This window comes from Aplidium turbinatum, chromosome 5 (assembly GCF_918807975.1).
Source record: "Aplidium turbinatum chromosome 5, kaAplTurb1.1, whole genome shotgun sequence".
Classification (NCBI taxonomy): Eukaryota; Metazoa; Chordata; class Ascidiacea; order Aplousobranchia; family Polyclinidae; genus Aplidium; species Aplidium turbinatum.
The window spans coordinates 14,491,808-14,508,056 of NC_137476.1; the positions used below are offsets into that span (position 1 = coordinate 14,491,808).

The window sequence follows — 16,249 nt, forward strand, 5'->3', positions numbered from 1 at the left end:
TAGGCATGTCCAATTTCAGGCAAGATTATTAGGCTATTGTATGTTAGTTCAAGCCCTTAGGGGAATCTTTAGGCTAAACGTGTGACACGTTGTTTTTTGCATATTTTTGCAGTTGGTCAACCCAACTTTGATTTTAGTGGGTGCTGCAACTTTTTGGGTCCGTTGATCACGCCCAAATCGGGGATTTCCCCAGAAATCACGTTTCAGCTCTTTTTACGGCATTTTTGTGCACTTAAATGTTTGATTTTTGCATATTTTTACTTAAAAAGCACACACAAATAAGTGAGACAAAACAAACACAAAATAATTTGATTGATGACGTCATTATTTTTTTAAACCTATTTTGGTCATTTGCTGTTGGCTTTAGTTGGAGTACCGGTTACTAAAACCATTTCACAATTCCCAAAAGTAGTTTCGTCATGATTGCATCTTTTATGACGTCATCATTACATTATTAAGACTAGATAACTTGAAATTCAGGAACCAAAGGTAAGTTACAATTTGGGTAGAGAGGTAACTCTTTTAAACCATAAACAGACATAATTCAGCAACAACACTACATTTAACATTATAAAAACAAAAAACAAAAAGCGAACGTTTTCGGCTAGTCATATAGCCCTTTTCAAGCCTATAATAGAGCCTTTTCAAGCCTTATAGGCTTGAAAAGGGCTATATGACTAGCCGAAAACGTTCGCTTTTTGTTTTTTGTTTTTATAATGTTAAATGTAGTGTTGTTGCTGAGTTATGTCTGTTTATGGTTCAAAGGTAAGTTTATTCCGAAAAAAGCGATCAACTAGCTTACTATCATTATGAGTTTTGCAAATGCCTACAATTTTGCAATTGCAAGCAATAACAATATTACCAGTACAGTATGACGCAATAATGACGTCATCAAGGGTATAACCAGAAGAGTAACTACCAGGGGTGAATTTCCCTTTCAGCCATGCCACTTTAAAATTTAAAATAATATGTAATTATGAGCTACAAATCAAATGAATAGGCCTACACGACACCAGATTATGCAATGTCTGAGTCTTAACACTGTCAATTCAAGATGAAAAAACTAGCGGTTTTCTTCCTCTTTCGTGATCACACGAGAAAATCTCAGACATGTCCAATGTTTGATTGCTAAGAGCTGTATCTAACGGTGTAACAACAATCGTAGACAAGTTTGGATCGACTGAAGTTATCACAGCTTGTTGAACCAGTTGATATAACGCAGTTTTGTTGCTGTCATTTCTCAACAACTCAGACCAGTTGAGAGAAAGACGAGTATTACTTATGACAGCCACGTAACATCCAGATCGTTGCCTGTTTCTTGCAGAATATTTGATGTTATTTTCCAGTTATATATCGAAGACAATGTCAACACGATTGTTCTTTGCTGCCTTGCCAGTAACGTAAGAGATAATGATTTAAAAAATGTTTTCTTCAAATGTTTTCACATTACCTCTGGGTTTTATTATTTGCATGAGTGCTGAACCGTCTATAACATAGACGTTACAACTTGGTACATTACATTGTGGACATCCAAAGCGTTCTAAAACTGTGAGGAGAGCCGGTTTTGTCGTAGATCTCAAAGAACCCTTCGCAGATAATGCTACAGGGTACAATGATACTTCGTGCTTAAATAACAGCTTTAAAGCATATTTGCCACGAACATAGCTTGAAACAAACACTCAATGAAGAAGGGATAATATATATTTGACTATGGGTTGTGTGTTCTTCTTTGGTGTTCGCGTTTTGCTGAACAAGTCTAACGATACTTTGGTTATTGGCTCTCCAAACTTTTCATCTTCAAGAAAACTGGAAGATACAAAGGATTCAAATTTTGTTTTCCCAAAGTTATGAAAGTTTAGAAGCTGTTGCACACCTTCATCATTGGAGGCTTGCCTTGAGCACATTGTCAAAATTTTTCCAGACGAGTCGATGAAAGGGTTTCCAAGCTCTTCAAACGTTTGTACCAAACAAATCAATTCTTCACGAAACCTCTCGTGATAACCTTCGCTTTCTTCGTGATGTAGCCATTGGAGTTTTTGTCACTAAAGCTAATTTCGTCTTGAAATTTTGTCACCGTTTCTACAATCATTGGTTGAGAAATCATTCATCGTTTCAAAGCTCCTTCGTTTTGAAACAAATCTATAATATCTCCTTTACCTTTAACAACGGCATTGCACTGCTCATAATTCTGGTCAAGTGCCATTGCAGAAAACCTCTTACCGGATTTTGCAACCACAAACTTCCCTTCAGCAAAATGTGTTTTCAAAGTGGGATCAGTTTGCTCAAATGCTTCAATATCACGAATGTGAACTGATGTCCAACGAGCATAAAGGTGATGACTTAATGCAAAAAACCTAGGGCAAGTGCTTTTCAGATACTTGCAGTACATTTTCCAATTTTGTGTTTTTTCCGATTTTGCAAGTGATGACCCCGATAATTGATAACCGTACAGACATGTGCTAGAGAAGTTTCCCCAGTCCCAACATTGACCCTCGCTCATCACGGCTCCAACGCTCACAATGCCTGTCCAGAATGGCTAACTGGGAGTACTATAGCCTCTTCAGCAACGAAGCCACACAGTATATCCCATCCCCACACAACAACAACGTGGAAGAAGCCTACCAGGACTTTTGTGATGCAATAACATCAGCGGAAAAACAATCCATCCCCGCGGCCGACAAAAGAACGACATGCCTTGCTGAGATAAGGAGTGCGAAAGCCTTTACTCCGACTTCCTCCACGCCTCCCAGGGCAACACCAACAGAAACAGATCAGCCACAGCCCTGTTGGCAAGGCTGGACTCAAAGAGGAAGGATTGTTGGACAGAAACTGTTGAATCAATCGACTTCACGCACTCCAGCCGCATAGCATGATGTACATTGAACAACTTAACTTTAAGATCACGTGCCTCTCGTCAAAAATGTCCTCTTCAGCAAATTCTATGGCCTCACAACTCGTGGAGAACGAGAAATACAGATCGAGAGACCGTGAATCAGACAGATCCGTCTCAATGAAGGACCTCTGGAGGGTAAACCCCACACGGGAATAACATCTCGGGTGAGTTCACCCCGGATTAATTTTCCGCCGCCCTCCAGCACATAAAGCCAGGTAAAGCCTCGGGCCCTGACCACCTATGCCCGGAGTTGATACTCCATGCTGCTGCCTCCTTAAAGTCCTGGTTAAAAGACTTCCTTTCCTGCTGTTTGCGCCATCTGAGAATTGCCAGAATCTGGAGAAGAGCCCTTGTGGTTGCAGTTCCTAAGTCGAAGCCCCCCAGGGGATCCGAAGAGCTACCGCCCAAACGCCCGTGTCGAACCAATAATAGATCCGCAGCTCCCCCGTGAACAAGCTGGCTTCCGACACGGACGATCAACTGTAGATCAGGTCACACTCATGACCCAAAACATTGTGGACAGTTTTTCGGCTAAAAAGAAGGCTGGCGAGTGTTTGTTGATCTCACAGCTGCCTATGATACCGTATGGCATAGCGGTCTTTCCTGCAAGTTACTCAGTCTGCTCCCTGACAGACACATGGTCCATATGATGATGGAACATGTGCAAAACCGCAGTTTCACCCTCACAACCAGTAGCTGTCTTCGAAGCAGACTACGCCGACTTAAAAACGGCGTCCCACAGGGCTCAGTCCTGGCTCCTCTCCTGTTCAACACATACACCTATGACTTGCTCCCCACCATCTCCAGGAAATATGCTTACGCAGACGACCTGGCACTCTTGAACTCAGCGGGAAATTGGCTGTCAGTGGAGAGGAACCTCAGCCAAGACATGCAAACACTATCAACATACCTCCAGAAATGAAAGCTACAACTCAGCAAGGCAAAGACAGTGTCGGCGGCCTTCCACTTTAACAAAACTCGTGGAGAACGGGAAATACAGATCGAGAGACCGTGAATCAGACAGATCCGTCATAGGTGTAACAACCGGTGTAACATAACATAGTCACATGTAACATAGTCGGTTATAGGTGAATTGTTCGTAAACAGTTGTTCGTAAAGCAATTGTTCGTAAACAATTGTTCGTAAAATCAATTCTTCGTAAAGCAATTCTTCGTAAAGCAATTCTTCGTATACATCAATTCTTCGTATAGGTGAATTGTTCGTAAAGAGGTGATAGGTGAATTGTTCGTGAACAATTTTTCGCAACAGCAAGGTTTGTCTTGCAATTTCCGATGAAGGTGCGTAATGCAAATTTTCATGAATAACCAAGTTACGACGACACAAAAAAATAAGCACAATGAAAAAGCGCATTTTTTGTTATTTGTTGGAATACAACAATTGTCTGTGTTTAGCAATTCTTTGCTTACACTACCAATACTACTTTGAGTAACTTCGTACAAATTGTCCACAAGCCAAGTTTAGTATGAAGTATTGTGTGCAATTCCACGCAAGTAATCACAAATTTCATCGTTTTGAAAGTCTTGACGCCAAGTTCGGACGTGCCGTCAGCATACCAGTGCTTCGAACGGGCAAGGAGCTGAAGATTTCTTTCAGTGGCAAAGAAGACCATACGGTTATCTCCAGGCCCAGAATCATAAGCTAAGAATGTTACACCAGCAAACGTTTGCTTGTACTCTACTGGAAGCACAATGTCACGGAGAGAATGTGGGATTGCCGGGCCTGCATTTTCCTTCAATCGCACTTGGGTGACTGCCCTTTTCATGCTCTGCACACTTTGCAGTTTTGCTGCCGTGGCTTGACTGAGTCCAATAGTTTTTCCTGAGACGAGGTAACTTGGGGCATCACGACTGTCTTTTGCTGCACAACGAATATTTTCCATAACCTTTGCTGCTTCGACATGACCAGCATCTCCAGCATGATTGTGCTCACCTCTGGATTGTACAATGGCTGCCATAGCAGTTGTTACTCGTGCAGGACATTTCTTATTAAAATGCTCACGTTTCCAATAAGTAGTTTCTTGCCCGTGTGCGTTAAGTGCACTATAATCTTTGTAATAAAGCTGGCCACTATACAAAAGTTTTGGCTTTCCTTTTTCGCTGCTCACAAACTGTAATGCCATTCTGAATCAGGGACTCTACACTCTGTCTGCTCGTCTACACTCTACAGGTACAGCACGTCTTTAAGCACAATTAGCACATCTCTAGCATATAGGCTATCCTAATTGATTGTTCGTAAACAATTGTAACTGTTTTTTTTTTAAGTTGTAGCCTAACTTTTATGAACATTTGTTTACGAACAATTAGTATTACGGTCAATTGCATGCCCGAAGAATTGCTTTACGAATAATTGCTTTACAAAGAATTGATTTTACGAACAATTGTTTTACGAAAAACTGTTTACGAAAAAACGTCGGACACCAACATAGTCATAGGTGTAACAACCGGGAGGCACAGCGTGAGATAAACATCAACTTTGATGGGGAGCGCCTACCCTACTCTGCCGAACCTATACTTATCTCGGCACAACTCACAACTCTGGACACTGGACAGGTCACTCACGTACCGCCGACACTTGGAGTCACTGCGCAAAAAACTATCTACACGCGTCGCACTTTTGAGGCGATTGGCGGGTTCTGGCTGGGGAGCTGATGCTAAAACTCTTCGTACAGCTACCCTAGCCCATGCTCACTCCACCTCTGAGTACTGCGCACCAGTCTGGTGCCGTAGTTCTCACACCCATCACATTGATACCGCCTTCAACGTTGCACTGCGTACTGTGACTGGGTGCCTGCGTCCCACTTCGACGGTCTACCTACCCATCCTAGCATGCATCCAATCCGCTGAGCTAGGTCTTAAAGGAGCCACGATTTTTCTCGTTCGTCGCGCTCTGGACCCCGACCATCCCCTCCATGCAACATTCAAGCGACCACCACCTTCAAAGCAGCGGCTGAAGTCAAGATGCCCCTTTGTGCCTGCCGCACAATAACTACAATATATAAGAACACAGAAGAACTTGGTTTAAGTGCGGAACAATGAAAGAACCACATGTGGAACACGGAGTGGCAAAACCACACCTCCACGCTCCGTGACTTCATACCCGACAATGATCCTCGTCCACCGGGGATGTCCCTCGCAAGGCTTGAGTGGGTCAAGCTTATCCGCCTGCGAACTGGCGTTGGCCGTTTTTGTTCGGACGTGGACTAGTGGGGCCTGGCTCCTTCACCAGAATGCGAGTGTGGTGGCACTGAACAGATTGCAGACCATGTCATCCACCACTACCTAACCCACTGGCCTCCACACGGTGCGCATGGTCTGAGGGTCCTGGAAGACGAGACTGTTGAGTGGCTGATGATTTCCTGCCCTTCAATCTAGCCTGGAAAGATCTGCTCACACGCCGATGCAGTTTTTTTGGTAGTTACATTCATGATAGGCCTATCACTAATCAACCTGTATAAAATACTGGTTACTGCCTACCTACTATACTAACCTATACGAAAAACATCTAAAAAAAAATCACAAAACAAAATTATGACGTCCTTCATGATGCAATGCTGACATCATATTTGAAGAGGGAATTATTTTAGCATTGGTAACTTATTGTAACCAAAAAGTAACACCAACAAAAAACAAGCGACTACAATAAGAAAAAAATGCAAAAAAATTATTGTGATGACGCCACAATGACGTCATTAATAACATAATTTTACGTTATTTTTATCTCGTGTATTTTGTAGTGGCAGTGAGTCCAAATATAAAAAAATAACGTACCGTATCTAATTGCATAGAAATGCCGTGAAAAGAACTAAAAATTGATTGGGTGGAATCCTCGATTTAGGGGTGATCACGTGACCCAAAAAGTTGCTGCACCTATAGCGATTCATTATTGCGTCATATAAGTTTCCCTTTCTTTAACTAAATTGAACCATTTTAAGTTAACCCATGCCTAATTTCCTAAAGATTTGTATTTTTCCATCTAAACTGTTGAAATAGGAAAAAGGGAACAGAAAATAAAATGATTTGTTCGCATTTGGCAAAAGCTCAGTCAGACCAGCTCAGCTGAGAAAACATTAAATTGATTGTTTAGTTAAAATGTAATAATTCGTGATAATGTTTCACTGTCCTGTAGTTGCACTATTCTGTAATGTTTAAATTCAATTTGTGTTATAGACCTACAATATTATATGAACACCTTCTGATAACTAAAAATTATAATTCGAGTACCGGTAACAATTGTGTGTAGGCTAAATAGTTAATGGAGTCAGATAGCCAAATAAGTTAGAATATCCTTGAGACAAACAGAATTTCATTATACAGCCAGTTACCAATATAAAATAAATTTTACCATCTTTAATTATAAGTTACGTAAAGTAATCGTTACCACATTAAAAACATTCTTATACTTAAATATAGCCTAATTAATAAAAAGTACCACATTGGTTAAAAAGTACCACATATCGCGAACCCTCTACTCAAATTAAAATCTCTCCTGGCGAAAAGTTTTGCGACACTTTTTGGAGAGATACCCCTGTAAGCCTTAAAACACCAAATGGAACACTTCTCGGCAAGTGTGTCTAATCTTCAGTCTGACCGAAGCCGTCAACCTGTTTATTCCTTCCCAAACCGACATCGTACATCATTTCAGGCGCCCAGACTCAACGTTCCCCAAAGACAACAAACAACTTGCTTTTATCATCAAAGGTTTGGCCACGCCGCCTTTAAGTGTCAATGGCCATGCTCATTGCTCGTGGAACACAGCACGTCCTACCAATCTCCATTCGGTGCAAAATAACAAACAGAAACCAAAAAACAAAATGTCGGCCTTAAGGTGGGTAGGCTATATCACGCTTAGGGCCAGGTTTAATAATAATAATAATGTTAGTTTTTATATAGCGCTGTATCCAACGCAGAATGCATTGCTCCTCAGCGCTTTACAAAGCAGACAGTGTCAATCAAAAACAACATGCTATTTCTTGAAGATTTAAATTCCCAACAGCTATTTCTTTGCGATACCGGTGCTGCTGTGAGCTGCGTTCAACCTACGCGATTAGAAAAAAATTCTATTTCATTTTCCAACGACATCTTGTTTGCAGCCAATAATACTAAAATACCAACTTGTGGCAGACGTAGGCTACCATGGACATCAAAATTGGGTACGATCAAATAAAGACTTGGACATTCATAATCGCTGATGTAAAACAAAATATTATTGGTCTAGATTTTTTACAACATTTCAATTTGTCAATTAACTCGAAGAATAAGTGCATCATTGATGAAACCACGAAACAACGTCACCGACTGCAACATTTACGCAAGCAAGCTAGTATCGCACCCATATCACTGACAAAATACAACGAGTTTTCAGCAATATTGGACAAATTCCCCGAGTTGACATCATCACGTATCACATGTCTAAAACGTTTTTTGCCTAGACTGGATAAAGTGCAGGCCTTACTTATTAGAAGAAATGGTGTATTGAAAACGACAATAATAAAACGAAACAAACAGTTGCTTACCGAATTCTTACATATTCCCTAGTCACTCCAAATCTCCAGTTCTCCAGATTTATAAAACAATGACCACTCCAGTCCATGCCAAAACGTAAAAAGAAAGATCAACTAGCAAAAATTGTTAATGCATGGCCGGGTCACTCAAGCATGAAAATAGAATGGAGCAGAGATACAACAATAATATTAAATGGGCGGGGAATCGTTTCTAACATACCCACCCCCAAAACCAGAGTTTAACAAATGAGGGTTTTACCACTGTAAAACGATTACAACGAAGCAAAATACAAACCAACTAATTGCCACAAGGTGGCCAAATAAACGACAATGAACATGAATTATGCAAATATCGACCAGAATCAAAAATATTCGCGGTTAGCAAGGATCACAATTGCAACACAAAGGCTGGCTTGCATTACCCACAAACCTAATAGAACATACATAACAGTAGCTCGAAGACACGCCCAAGGAGAGTTAATAAACCCTTTTGACCAACATGCTTAGCGATTGCTAAGAATAAGCACAAAAACATAAGTCTACCGACAACTGGAAGTCAGCATAAACGGATACACGAAAAACAAATGATAGCATACATGGTACCAGTGGCAAAAGTGGGGATATGGCATAAACAAAAGCACACATACAACCTAATACTGCGCAATGCTATGACTAACGCAAGTGACATTAAGGTCAGAGCAAAAGTACCAGAAATAACACGCGACTGTTAAGTCGAGTCGTGATAGTTGAGCAATGAATTGACTAAACACAAAAAATAAAATAATAGTAATATCGCACATAGCAAAAGCTTTAGTAGTGAGACAGGTGTGTGAAATAGTCAGACCAAAAACAGAGCTAGACTACTACAGTGTGAAATAACTGCAGGATGCAAATAGAAACAACACAATTAATGGGAGTCCGTAACACAGTTATGGCAAAACTGCTGGATGCAAATGCATCGACGACACCGTGTTAGCTGCACTAGTGAGGAGCAAAAGAATAATAATAGTAAAATAAACACAAACACGCAATACAATTCAAATATGAAACCTAAGCAGCATGAGCAATGTCAGTTGTGCAATCGTGCCAACCAGCCAGCCTAGAAAACAAAATTGTCATTTTAAAAGTCCATACTGCCCTCTAGCAGGCAGATCTTTCTGATGTCGCGAACAAACTCTGTACCGTCAGCAACCTTTACTCGCACGCGTCTGACAAGTTTATTAGTGTCCGGCATAACTTCCTTTACAATAGCCTTGGGCCAGTGCCCACGTTTAGTTGCCTCGTCCGTTACCAGTACCAAATCGCCTGGTTTCAAGCTTGGAGATGTGCCAAACCACTTTTGTCGGGGCTGCAACAGAGGGAGATATTGCAACAGCCATTGTTCCCAAAACTTGTTTGTGAGGTATTGGGTCTTTCTCCAAGAGCGTCGATAACCGTCAGCCTTCATAAAAACATCTGGCGGTAGGGTGTCACAAGCTGATCCGGTGAGTATCATACTTGGAGTCAGGGCTTGCAGATCATCTGGTGACGATGGGAGCGAAGTGATGGGACGATCGTTTAAAATTCTTTCAATCTCTGCTACCAGCGTTAGAAGGTCGAACTCATCCAACGTAGCGTTTCCTACCAGCGACCGCATCAATTTTCTTAATAAACGAAAAAATATTTCGTAGAAGCCGCCTTGATGTGAAGCACGCGGAGGGTTGAAGTGCCAGTTCGTTTCATGCCGAAGTAAGGCATCGGTGACTTTCTTTTGATGGAGGTTCTTGAGTCCTTGCCGAAGTTCGCGGTCTGCAGCAACAAAGTTTCCTCCGTTGTCACTGTACAGATCAGTAGGACAAACGTTTCTACGGCTGCAGAATCTTCGGTAGGCTTGAATGAACGCACTTGCCTCCAGGGATTGCACGACCTCAAAGTGCACAGCACGGGTCGCCAAACAATTAAAAATACAAACATATCGCTTAACACTGCTGCGGCCGCTCTTTACCATCAATGGACCAAGAAGGTCAGTGCCAGCAGCTTGAAAAGGAATGGATTTGTTTACGCGTGGAGCAGGTAAGTTGCCCATCTGCTGTTTTCCGGCGGTAGCTTTCCAAAAACGACAGTTCATACAGGAATGCAAGACCCCTTTGACAGCTGATCGCCCTTTGACAATCCAATAACGGGAAGCAATGGCGGTAAGGACTTGTGAGCATCCCATGTGTCCTTCTCGTTCGTGATACCTCATGATCACTAGATCGGTGATTGGGTGCTGATATGGGAGAATGATCGGATGCCTTCTTCCGCTTGACAGAGAAGATTGTTGCAATCGCCCACCAACTCTTAACGTTTCGTTAACAACATAGGGGTTTAGGGACTGTAGCTCCTTCAAAGCCACATGCTTCTTCAACTGCAGGTCGGACACGAGTTCCACCGGGGCGTCAAATCCTGGGTGGTTATGGAGAACTGCGAACACCGTCGGGTATGCTTGATGCTGGGCGGCTGTGACAATGGCAAGTTCAGCTTCGTCCATCTCCTCGACACTGAGCGAATCTGTCTTAACAGTCAAGGAGTCATCTCGGCATTTCCTTTTCAGGTACAATTTGAAGCGAAGCAACCATGCAACCGTTCTTTGCAGATCGTGGAAATGCGAGTAGCGGGTAAACAACCGACAGAGAGAGTCTGAGTCCGTAATCGCGTGTTGCTGAGCTGAGCAATGTTCAATGCTTTTAACCTCTGGATCGTCTGACGAAATTCCGCCAACAAAGTCGGGCTGGTTTGGCCAATTGCTCGTGACATCATGCAAAAACTTAGGACCATTAAACCAAAGCTTAGCGGTATTAACTTTATCAGGCCAAACTCCCCGAGACGCGAGGTCAGCGGGGTTTAAAGTAGTCGGTACATAATGCCATTGATTGACACTGGTAAGCATGTGAATAGTGCTCAGCCTATTAGCCACAAAGGTGTGGAAACGAGTCGAAGTATTATTAATGTAACGCAGCACAACAGTTGAGTCTGTCCATAAGACAACACAATTGAATTTAAAATCACACTCCGTCAGGATAAAATTGCAGACTTTGGCAGCGAGCACAGCAGCAGTGAGCTCCAGGCGAGGTACGCTAACAGGCTTTAATGGAGCCACTCGAGCCTTGCCAAATAGAAAATTACAAATTACTACAGAATCATCATAAAACACTTTAACATAAAACACGACCCCATAGCCACTGGTACTGGCATCACAAAAACCATGCAATTCAAAGCGGATAGCACATTTACCAAAAAGAGTCAGGCTTCTAGCGATGGAAACACATTCAAGCTCTGGAAGGGCCTTTAACCAAGCTTCCCAATTAATGTTTACTGGCCCAAGGCCATTAAGGGGTTCATCCCAATCAAGTTGAGCGTCACATGCCTGCTGCAGGAGTTGCCTAGCAGGTAAAATGAAGGGTTGTATTAGACCTAGTGGGTCGTATGTTTGCGAAATCATGGAGAGAACGCCTCTCCGGGTGTTAGGCTTTTGTTGGATACTCACCCTCACCTCCATGCAATCGCTCGCAGCATTCCACACAACACCAAGGGTTTTCTGCGTTGGAAGCTGGCACTGAGGCAAATCGACCTTCGACGCCAAGTCTTCCTGCAACACAGAACTCAAGACCTCTGCACTGTTAGACAGGAATTTAGTTAAATGGAAGCCGCCACTTTGTAATAGTTCACGCAGTTGTTGTATTAGTTCGATAGCCTGGTCCGGCGATTCACATGAATGACAAATATCGTCAACATAAACATTTTTTAAAACTGAGTTAACAGTGTTTTGATCGGCACCTGTTTCATTGTCTTTGGCAGTCATCCGAAGCGCGAAGGCAGCACAGCATGGCGACGACTTTGCTCCAAACACATGTGTTTGCATGCGGTAGTCGATAGGTTCCCGCTTGAGATCGTCGTCCGGATACCATAAGAATCGAAAGGCATCCCTGTCCCCTTCGTCTACGCGTACTTGGGAAAACATGGCCTTAATATCGCCCACAACAGCGATCGGATGTTGCCTGAAGCGAAACAATGTTCCTACAAGGTTATTGGTGAGATCTGGGCCATGAAGCAGCTTGTCATTTAATGACACGCCTTTAAACTTCGCGCTGCAGTCGAAAACGACTCTAAACTTGGCCGCATTGGTCGTGCAGTGATGGGGCACATAGCACGTCTTCCCTGGTGTGTCTACCACACCAGTTTCAAGTGGCACAGCATAGCCACATTTAACATATTCCTGCATTTTACCACGATACTTATTGAATAACTCCGGGTCAGCAATAAATCGCCGCTTCATTCCCTCTAAGCGCTTGAGTGCCATAGAGCGATTATTGCACAGGTCTGGGTCCTCATCCTTCCACAACAGCCCTACAGAATAGTGTCCATCCACCTTCTTCACCGTGTCCTGCATGATCTGCAGCGCACGTTTATCCTCGATTGAAGGACAGGGTACCTGTGGCTCATCGATGTCATTAAAATCCTGCAACAATACATTTAACATACCATCGCAAGACTCCTTTACGCTAAGAAAGTTTACCATTACTGGTGAGTTGAGCTGCCTATCGCCACCATCTTTCCCATAAATGGTCCAACCCAAAAGGGTGTGCAGTCCGCATGGTTCTCCTGGTGCGCCAGTACGAACTTCCTGCAAAAGATAAGCCTGGTGAAGATCGCTACCCAATAACAACTCAACCTTCCTATCTTTTAGTTCAGGGAACTTCAAGTCTTGCAAATGACTATATGCACTACTAAGTGCTTCAGTGGGGATACTGTGGCTGACATCCACAATCTGGTCCATCACCAGAGCATCTGCAACGGAAAACACAGCTTGCTCTTCCATTCCCTGCACAGCCAAAAAATCAACTTTCTTGTCATGAAAGGAGACTGCATTGGTAGTCAGCAACTCTACATTGCTTTTCGTCGCAGCAACTCCTAAGCGAGATACAAGGCTTGAGGAGCATAGACTGACGCTAGACCCTTCATCGATAAAAGCATAAGTATAGGTATAGTTGGAGGGGTCCCCAGCCCATACCTTAACTGGTAAAACCTTAAAAATTGTTGTCCCAGATGTAGCTGGCACAGTTGCGGACGTTGTTGCTGAGATGCTCTTCCTCGGGGAAGAGGGACTTTCCACTTCCACGCGGTTTACATGCAGAAGTGAGTTATGCCTCGATCCACACGTTGCACAAGATTTCTTAAATCTGCAGTCCACCACTCTGTGGCCTGATCTCAAGCAACAGAAACACAGTCTATGCTTTTGCACCAGAGTTCTTCTTTCTGTAACAGGCTTTTGTTTAAACATCTCACACTTCCATAGGGCATGCGACTCTGCACACAAACAACAGGACTCTTGCTTATGGTTGGCAGATGGGGAAATCTGCTCTTGGGTTGTGCAAACCGAAGCACGCTTGTAGCCACCTTGCGGATTAGATCGAGCCAGCGATGGTTGTGGAGCTCTCTTAACATCTTTGCCTGGTTGCATAAGATGGCCATATTGGCTGTCGGCTCGAGAGGCTGCATCCTCGACCAAGACTCTTAAATCACCAAACGTGGCACAGTCCGATCCTAAGTGATTAACATTAACAAACTGCTCCTTTAACTTATAAGGAAGTCGCAGGAACAGCCGTTGAAGCACCTCATCACTGTTTAAAAGATGGGACTTACCCCAGCCATCGAAACTGACTTCACACTTATACATCTTGTCGCAAAGCTTTGTGAGGCCCGGCGCATCCCACTCTGAAATAGGGGGTCCTTGCAGCAAATCTTCCTTCACTTTGGCCATGAGTTTTCCAGGGTTGCCAAACCTTTTTCTCAATCTATCCCATGCCATTCCATATGCTCTTTCACTATTTTGCAAGCAACTCAGGCCAGAAATTACTTCCAAGGCCTGGCCTACACAATTGTCCTCCAAAAAGGCGATGCGATCTTCAAAGCTTAGATAGTTTGACTCAATGTATCGTTCAAAACGCCTTTTAAAGTTAAAGAACTTTAACACATTGCCGTCAAACTTCTCCAGCGACAACCGAGGACCATGAACATTTTGAAACCTTGCACTGAGCTGGGGTTGAGGCACGACGATGGGAAATTCACTACTATTATTAGCTTCAGTGCGAAAGGGAGATGTGTAAGGATTAAGAATATTACTAGCACTACTGCTGCCCTGAAGGATACCCTGTTCTGCTTTTACAGGTGGTATCTTTACACCACTCTCACGGGGTGTCACGTGACTGCTAGACTCAGCAGCTTTGCCTGTGTCACTGCCTGCATCCATAACTACCGATGATGTTTGATGTGACACTCGCTTGGATTGCTCTCGACAGCTTCGAATGAGGGTAGAGCATGCTTCAAGCAAACCATAAATGCTTTCCCCCATACGGTTCATCCTAGATTCTATTGAGCCTGATTGCTGTGGTTTGCATTTGAGTAAATCTAAACGTTTAAGGGAGAGCTTCCTTTGAAGTTCAAGGCATCTTTTCTTTACCTCCAAAACTTCAGAAGAGCTCAGGAAATCATCACTTGAGCATAGCTCCATGTCGATGGAAGTTATGCCAAGCTCGATTTCAACCAGCTCTTGTTCTAACACAACAAGACCTGGCAGCTCTTCGCTACTGTCATGTTGACCACTAATATTAGAGGCGGCCTCATGCTGCTCTGTTGAGCCACTAGCATAACCATTTGGCTTACTCCGTCTTGGAGTTTGCTTGGGCTTTTTACGAGCCATAATTAACACACAGCAATATACAAGCTACAAAAAACAAAATCTGTATGGTACTTACCTTTGGTGAGGTGACAATTGACCTTCACGATGTTACGGAGAATGTCAGTAAGCAACCTACTAAAATTACAGGGTTTAACGGTAACCAGTTCTACCTGACTAGAACAATGGCCTGACAGAGTACAGGCTTAGAAGCTTCAATCTTTGGCAGACCTGACAAGACTGCCCAAAGTGAAGATCTATTTACAAAATTTAAACCAAGTTTACAACGTGGCGGGCTCAAAGGCACAAACCAAAAAATGAATCCTTGGCAGACCTGAAAAGACTACCCTAGGATAACAAACAACTAGTTACAAAGTTCAAAGAAACTTTACAGCATGGCAGGCTCAAAGGCACAAACCAAAAAATGAATCCTTGGCAGACCTGAAAAGACTACCCTAGGATAACAAACAACTAGTTACAAAGTTCAAAGGAACTTTACAGCATGGCAGGCTCAAAGGCACAAACCAAAAAGTTAATCCTTGGCAGACCTGAAAAGACTACCCTAGGATAACAAAACAAATTATACAACTAGCTAAAGTGAGCTAGACAAAGGCACATACCATAAATGAATCCTTGGCAGACCTGAAAAGACTACCCTAGGATAACAAACAAATTACACAACTAGCTAGAGTTAACTAGACAGGCATAACCTTGCACCAAGCAAAGGTATGTTTTATAAATGATGTCTAAAACGTTTTTTGCCTAGACTGGATAAAGTGCAGGCCTTACTTATTAGAAGAAATGGTGTATTGAAAACGACAATAATAAAACGAAACAAACAGTTGCTTACCGAATTCTTACATATTCCCTAGTCACTCCAAATCTCCAGTTCTCCAGATTTATAAAACAATGACCACTCCAGTCCATGCCAAAACGTAAAAAGAAAGATCAACTAGCAAAAATTGTTAATGCATGGCCGGGTCACTCAAGCATGAAAATAGAATGGAGCAGAGATACAACAATAATATTAAATGGGCGGGGAATCGTTTCTAACATCACATATTCAGCATCACGTACCGCTGAATATGCCGCACGCGTTTTGGTGAAGCATAAAATTGTGACGTCGGGATATCCATGCTTT

General features: G+C 42.8%; 1 protein-coding gene across 1 annotated transcript; it reads right to left on the reverse strand.

The window, feature by feature from the left end:
- Nucleotides 1-9,534: 9,534 nt before the first annotated feature.
- LOC145770976 (uncharacterized) lies at nucleotides 9,535-15,132 on the reverse strand. The gene is made up of 2 exons (XM_082582717.1): nucleotides 11,667-15,132; nucleotides 9,535-11,405 (listed from the first exon to the last, which is right to left on the reverse strand). Exons 1-2 carry the CDS (start codon nucleotides 15,130-15,132, stop codon nucleotides 9,535-9,537), a joined length of 5,337 nt encoding a protein of 1,778 aa, XP_082438843.1.
- Between the last annotated feature and the right edge of the window lie 1,117 nt (nucleotides 15,133-16,249).